Raw genomic sequence first — 7,688 nt, 5'->3', positions numbered from 1 at the left:
AATAGCCAGCCACTACACAGTTCCATCATGACACTCCGTTATATGGTCATGCAAGTAAACATCCCTATACAAGGGTGCTACCTGCCCATACCACTTTGTGTTGGAATAACCCCAATGAGCTTCTTCCTGTTGTACATACCTTTTCTTCTATCCATGCTAAAAGCAGCTTCTCCTCCTTTTTTCAACCTATAAAAGCAAGGGACACAAGAAAAGAAAAGAAAAAACAAAAACAAACTAACTAACTAACTAAATCACTTTGTCTGCTACGAAACAAAACTAGATAAAACAAAGCACTATTAAACTTCAAAATGTTTTTAGAAAAGGCATGCGTAAGATAAGTTGACGCAACTTACTTGGCTTAAAACAAGTACTCAACATAATAGCACAGCCTACTACTAATTACTTGATGTTATAAAGTCACCCTTTATGGTTGTTACTGGAGCCCAAGGACAATTAGGTTTAGCATTCTAGTAATTTATATCAAAGCTAACTGTTAATACATAGCAAAAACTTTGGTACAAAATGTCCCTTGTCCATCTCCCCAATCCTGCAGTTGCGTATTAACGTTAAGACTCCCTATTTACCTCTATTTGAATAGACAGCACCTTTCAAGGTTCCTCATGCAACACATTGCACGCCCCGATGCCCAAGAGACTGATCCAACTGGTATGATGAATGATGCAATCCAGCCACAGGTCTTGAAATTTGGCAAAATCGTCAAGGCCTACTTAAGAAGGCTACATCCTATCAATGTCTTTCAGAGTCTCTTCACTTACTGCATGCCCTTCCGCTAGTTTTCTGCACTGCATAAATGTGTAAGCTCACAATACAGGGAAGCATTACCTGGATCCAACTGAAGGCATTCATCTGCTGCACGCTGTCCCCGGTGAATATCACCATGGAGTCTGCAAGAACATAGCAAACTCAACCATGGGATCATAGCTGTCGCATCGGGTATGCTTTTAAGTAGATCCTCCACCTCTGGCAAATGACCTGTGTGGTTAAGAATATTAATAATCCAAGTGTACTGATCCATCACTAAGCTCATGCCTCCACCAATATCAATAGTTGCACAATCACCCATTTTGTTAAAGAAACATTCTGACTGACCGCATGATGTATTAATCTCATTTAGTTGTGCTTGATGAAGATCATGAAACACCTCCAATTTACAGTGTGCCTTCATCATGGCACTCGATGCCACAATGTTATGCTCACACACTGTCGCTTCTACCATCCTTGCCTTGCCAATGCCACCCCATCTCTCATACACGGTTACAAGAGAAATCCCAACCACAGCACCTGGCTCACATACCTCACTCAATACAAGTCCATCTCTCCATCTGCCCCCTTCAATACTATTACAAGCTTGCATAACAGAAGTGAAAGTCATGCTGTTGGGTTCAATCCCTTCATTGAGCATCTGAGAGAAATTTTCTAAAGCCTCTGTCCCATGTCCTCTTTGAGCACAGGCAGAGATTATGTTGTTCCAAGATATCACATCCTGCTGTCGTATCCTAATAAAAGCAGAGATTGCCTCTGCTAAACCTCCACATTTACCGTACAGGTTCACAAGAGAATTTCCTACAACGGTATCCGCATCACTGCCATTCTTCATGACTGCTAAATGAACCTCTCTGCCTATTGCCAAAGCCATTAAATCACAACATGCATCAAGAACTGAAACATGTGTGGCAGTGTGGGGCTCAAACCCTTCCAATTTCATTTGATTAAAGAGCTTCAACGCTTCCTTCGAATCTCCACTTTGTGCACATCCTGAGATGATGGCGGACCATGAAACAGAATCCCTCTTCCTCATTTTCCTGAATATGATCATTGCGCTATCTAGATCACCAGATCGTCCATACAAGGTAATAAGAACATTCCCAACAACAATGTCGTGCTCAAAACCTTCTTCAATCATCTTCATATGGACACTCTGGCCTTCTTTCAGGGCTCCAAAACAAGCACAAGCATTGAGTGCACAGATGTACATCACCTTGTCGTGTACCACAAGCTGTTTACTCATCTGAACAAAAAATTCTAGTGCTTCTTCTGGCCTATTGTTCTCGGTGAGTGTGGTAATTAATGCACCCCAAGACACCACGTTTTTCTTGGGCATAGTGGCAAATATATATCTTGCGTTTGTCAAGCTACCACAGCTTCCATACATTGTGATAAGGGCAGTTGCCACTATGGTGTCTGCTTCAAATCCTCTCACAACAAGTGAGTGATGAATCTCACAGCCTTCTTCTTGGGTGGTGCATGCTTCAAGAATGCTTATGAATGTGATCATATTCGGGGCAAATCCTGCACTTTCCATTCTATGGAAGAGCATCATAGCCTCTGCACAGAAACCTTGTTGTGTAGCAGAAGTTATGATGGTGGTCCATGACACAACATTTCTTTTGGACATAGATTCGAAAACATTGATCGCATCTTTGAAATGCCCATTGAGAGCATAAGCGTGAATAAGAATGTTGTGTGAGTGCACATTCGGTGTTTGGATGACATTGAACGTGGCTTGAGCATCTGTAACGCTGCCACAAGCACCATACATTTGAATGAGGCAATTTCCAATATAAGGGTTGTAGTCATAACTGCGCCTTCTGAGAGAGGCATGGATTTCTTTGCCATGGAAAAGATGCTTGGACTCCCCAATGCGTCTGAGGAGAGAGGCAATCTGTGAAAAATCAAGTTTTGCCCATGGGAAAGCATGGGGTTTCGCTGAATTTGGTAATTGCTCAGAAACTTGACAATCAGGGCTGCTCTTCACATATTCAGCAGCATCTCTCTCTGAAGAACGGATTTGGCATGGAAAGTGATGGGTTTTATCAGACTTGAGGAGCTGGAAGGCGGTGCTCACCTGTAAGCTTTGAGAGACAGGGATAGCTGCTTTCAATCCGACACACTGCGGTGCAGGAGGCAGCATGTGCTCATTGAAAAACTGTGCCCTGTGGTGGGCATGTCGTCAACGACGTTTGATCCCCTGCGTAGGAGCAGCCGCTCAGGACTAAGTAACACCTATATTTAATGCGGGGCCAAGTAATGAGATCGACGACGAGAAAGTTCACGCACGAAGATCGAAAAGCTCGCAATCGTAGATGTCTGCTCAAAAACTAAACCTGGACACGGATTAAACCTGGACTGCTCAAAAACTAAACCTGAACAGGCGCTAAACCTGGACAACGTGGTCAATGCACCCCAAACTCACAACAGTACAACATCAAACGGTTTGGGATACACAATGAGCGCGCGGGTGAGGTAGTTAGCCCGTTTGACCCTAAACACGGACCCCGAGGTCACGGGTTCAAATCGCGCCGATGCGCCTCGTTTTTGTGATGGCCCGGTTTAGCGTCCTCCATTTTTTCGACAACGTGCCTCGTTTTTCGCGCTGGCCAGGTTTAGTGTGCCTCGAGATCCCACCCCCAACCCCGACCATCGATCCCATTACTTTGCATAGGTGTTACTTAGTCTCAAGGGGGGCAGCCCTCAAACCTCACAGGCTTCCCGTGATAAGTGATTTGACGCAAAGTGGAGTGTTCAATTCGAGTTACTGTCTTAGGGTCAATAGCCCCGGACGGTCATATATATATGCTCACGGTGAGTGGACGCAATCCCCTAAAACTAGTAAAAGTGGGTGCAATCCCGTAAAACTAGTCAAAGCGAAGCCTCGAAAGGTTTTCTTTTTTTTTTAAAGCAATCACCCAATCGTGCATGCAGAGCTCTCTCTCTCTCTCTCTCTCTCTCTCTCTCTCTCTCTCTCTCTCTCTCTCTCTCTCTCTCTCTCCAGTGCAACCGTTTTTTGACCTAGTATACGGTAGTTCACTCTTTTGATCATAACTTCTTCATCTGAACTCGGATTTGGGTGATCTATAGCGTCAATGAAGAGCACGAAGCCCTCTACGCATTGATGTAAAGACAAAAAAATTCAGAGTTATGGAAGGTGTTTTTGTAGCAGCATTTTTAAAGTGAACAGGTTCAAGAAAGTTGACTCTCATCTCTTATTTTACATACAATGTCTTCCAGCACTCGCAAGGGTTCTTCTTCTTCAACAAGGTCCACAATCATTATATAAAATGATCCAAAATCTCCTAAGTGTGGAGATAGCAACACAACCACTCAACCAATAATATCCAGAACCATGATCATGGCATACTTGGTATCGTTGCAAGAAACAGTAAACAAACAAGGTGAAGACTTACGGGCACTTGCAATGGAGATGGCACGCTAAGATTCTTGTGGTTGAGAATGAGAGTCTCAAGAGGACACTAGAGATGCAAACAACATGTTTGAGGCAACTTGAAGAGGAAGTCAAGGAATGTAAACGCTCTCATATGGACTTGAATGCTTTGAAGGAGCTCATGAGCAAGGTAGAGCATGACCATGTATTGAAAGAGGAGAAATTTGACGCCATGAGCCGGGATGTATGCAACGTGAAAAATGTATGCACAAACAAGTCGTGGGTTGATGTATGTGGTAGCAATGTGGTTCCTAATTCTTCCCTTATGCAAGCTATGGCTCACCATCTCTCGTGAAGAAAATGTGCCCAAGGAGGAGGCAAGTTGTTAATTGAGTCAAACAGAAGCCGCTAAAGAGGGAAGACACAAATGCACATCGAACGTCAACAGAAAGAAACAATGAAGATTGGAGTTACACATTTCTCCTAAATGGTCACGTATTGTAAATTCCCGATTTATTTCGAGCCATTGTAATAATTTTAATGTGTTATGGGCTCAATGGGAGTTTCAAGTTGTAAAGAACACGTCAGCTAGTGTGCCTAGGTTGCAGATTCAATAAGTGGTGGATCCCTAAAGGCCTTGGATACCCAAACAGTGCATGTTTTTACCCTAGGTATATAAAGCAATGTGTAAAAGAAATTAGGGTTCTCAAGCTCATTTGTTGAGAGAACTCTTTGGTGAGAGCTCCTTGAGGTGTGTGGCTATGGAGTCCTTGAGCTTCTCCTTGCTCATGTGACTTGATTAACACTAATCAATGCTTAATTCTCTTTCACTATGCCTCTCTCATGCTTCTTGTTATTGCCTATGATGCTTTGATTAGCTAGATCATAACTAATTAGTGCTTAATCTCTTTCTAATCTTGTGTGATTGCCCTCTCTTGCTTGTGTGTGAATGTAGGTTTGATTAGAGTGTGGTGCTCGATAGACCTATGTGTGTGTGCTTGGGATTAGTGTGTTGCATGATAGGATTAGTGTTGTGTGCGTCTTGCAATCGTTAGTGTGTGTGATTGGGTTGATTGGAGGTGAAGGGAAGTGGATGTGGAGATTGCCAATCGTTGTGTCTTAGCTCCTCCATAGGCCGAGAAGCTCACCTCATAGAGTCACCATTTATGTTGCCATGATTAGCTCACTAATCATGTGAGTATTTCCATGCTCTAGTCGGGTAGCTCATCCCTCCGGATTGATAAATTTGTTGGTCATTGGAGCTATGCTACGATGGATACCCCCAACATTTGGTGCTGGGGACGATGCCTACGCTAGTGTAATTGTGGCATAATCGGGTGTGTTTCCTCACTAATTTCACTTGTGTGTTTATGGTTTTGTGGATTTTGGATGTGTGTGCATGAAGCAATGTGTTCATTATTCCCTAATTTATCATTGTATCTTGCCAATTGTGTGTTTACACACTCTAATTTCACACTAACCCCTTGCTAATTTCACTAATTTTGCTACAAAGGATTGGAGCTTTCAACCGTCAATCGATTTTCATTGGAAAGGTAATCAAGGTGGTATTCTCAATCTCCCTAAAATCTAAAGATGTGTAGAACTGTGTAGAGACTCCACAATGATGATGGAATGGCAATGCCATGTTGTTGCAATGCAATGTTGATGCTATGTTGCTTTGAAAATATTTGGAATGTTCGTTTTCATGCCGTCGTAATGCCAAAATTTTCCAGATTTGGTGGCGTATGAAATTGACAAGTTTCAATTGCTAATTGGTGAATGTGCGTTGCTAATTGTGTGCCTAATTAATCTAATTGCATGTTTGAATGGTCAATTTCAAGTGTGTGTGCACTAAAATCAATTGTGTGTGCATTCTAATTGAGTGTGTGTATGCTTAATTTTAGGGGGTGTGTGCACTATTTTGCCCTTGATTGTGCACCTAAAAATCAATGTGTGCTTAATGATTTGGTTGTGGTCATGCCCAACTAGATATTTGTAAAATCTCATTGCAATTTCGACAAGATTTACCCTTTTGTGTGCGCGGATTGGTAAAAACTGTCAATTATTAGAGTGTGTGTGTGTGTGCCTAAAAAGTGCTTAATGTGCATGATTAATTCTATTTTCTATTGCATGTTTGGTATGTGTAATGGTTAATTGCTGTGGTTTTTAGCTCAAAACAGAGATTTACACACTCCAAATGCGTCAAATTTTGACCTAATTTTGCCACAAATTTTGCCAGTTAATTGCCTAGTGTGGATTTTATTGGTGGAATTATTTGGCAATTGAATTGATGTGATTGTTGTGATTTTATTTGGCTACACTAATCCTCTATGTGTGGAGAATTTTCAAAAAAAAAAAGGGTATTTTTCGGATAATTTTTATAAAATTTTTGCTAATTTTTGCATTAATTTTTTGCTTAATTTCAAAAATTTTGATATCGTGTGATCTTTACGAGCTGTTCTGAATGCATGTTTGCGGCTTGATTTCGAGCGCATTTGGGCTTTCGTTTGCCAAATTTTGAGCGTTTTGCTATTTTTGGGATCGGATTGATGATTTTGTCGAATCTGGCATTTTTGATAAAAACTGCTATTTTTGATGTGCTTTTGCTTATTGAAAGTGTTCAAGTGTGATTGTCGATGATTTTTAGAGATTTCTAGAATTTTTGGCAATTTTTTTGGGATTTTCGGATGATTTTCTGTGTTCTCGGATGATTTTCGGCTTACTTTTGGTATTTTTGGACGTTTGCAAATAAAATAATAGTAAAAAACTGGTTTTTGAGCTTGACGTCTTTGCCTTGTGGCGCATAAAATTTCCTCATCGGTGGATAGATCTTTACGGTCTGTTGGGATAGTTTTCGTCGACATCAAAATGCTCTTCTTCTTTTTTCTCTCTCCGAGTGAACACCCTCCATACACAGCCTCTCTCTCTCCTACCCCCTCCCACTAACGATTATTTTCACTATCTTTCTTCCCCACACCCTCCCACTAACGCTTATTGACACTATCTTTCTACCCCCCTCACTCTCTCATTAACTCCCTCTAACCTCTCTAGAATCGTGATAACTAACAATCTCTCTCCTCCCCTTCACTCTCTCTCTAACTCTCTCTCTCTCTTATCTCTCTCCATTGTACCCTTTTGTCTCTGCCAGTTGAAGCTGTCACGCTAGTTGTGTCCCCCTTCGTCTCTCTCTCGTATTGGCGTCGTCAGCCCATCCACGTGCACTCTCTCTTCTCTCTCAAAATCTAAATGGCAAGCGCGTTGAGAGCTTTGGTGACTTGACTCTTGAGCATATGTATATGCATTGGAAGAACCTCTATGAGCAACCCAATGTTGATAAGATGGAGTGTTGTAGCTCCCTTCCGTTTATGTCTCCCTTCTTTACCATTGAAGATGTATGACGCGCGCTTGAGAAACTTGCTACTCGCAAGGCAGGTGACCTTCAAGGTGTCAAGGCTGAAATGATTAAATGGACAAGCAAGAAAACACCATATTGGATATGCGATAT

At 41.9% G+C, this 7,688-nt stretch overlaps 1 protein-coding gene across 1 annotated transcript; it reads right to left on the bottom strand.

Moving 5' to 3' along the window:
• Nucleotides 1–296: 296 nt before the first annotated feature.
• Nucleotides 297–3,020, bottom strand: LOC147420019 (pentatricopeptide repeat-containing protein At2g13600-like). Its single transcript, XM_086505028.1, has one exon. It carries the CDS (start codon nt 2,930–2,932, stop codon nt 791–793), a length of 2,142 nt encoding a protein of 713 aa, XP_086361154.1. The 5' UTR covers nt 2,933–3,020; the 3' UTR covers nt 297–790.
• Between the last annotated feature and the right edge of the window lie 4,668 nt (nt 3,021–7,688).

Source organism: Adiantum capillus-veneris, chromosome 28 (assembly GCF_014529385.1).
Source record: "Adiantum capillus-veneris isolate H3 chromosome 28, ASM1452938v2, whole genome shotgun sequence".
Lineage (NCBI taxonomy): Eukaryota > Viridiplantae > Streptophyta > Polypodiopsida > Polypodiales > Pteridaceae > Adiantum > Adiantum capillus-veneris.
The sequence above is the reverse complement of the archived record's forward strand: the minus strand, read 5'-3'. Positions and strand labels throughout refer to the sequence as shown.

Coding starts and splice junctions, on each gene's coding strand:
- LOC147420019 (XM_086505028.1), bottom strand. CDS start 2,932: ATGCTGCCTCCTGCACCGCAGTGTGTCGGATTGAAAGCAGCTATCCCT.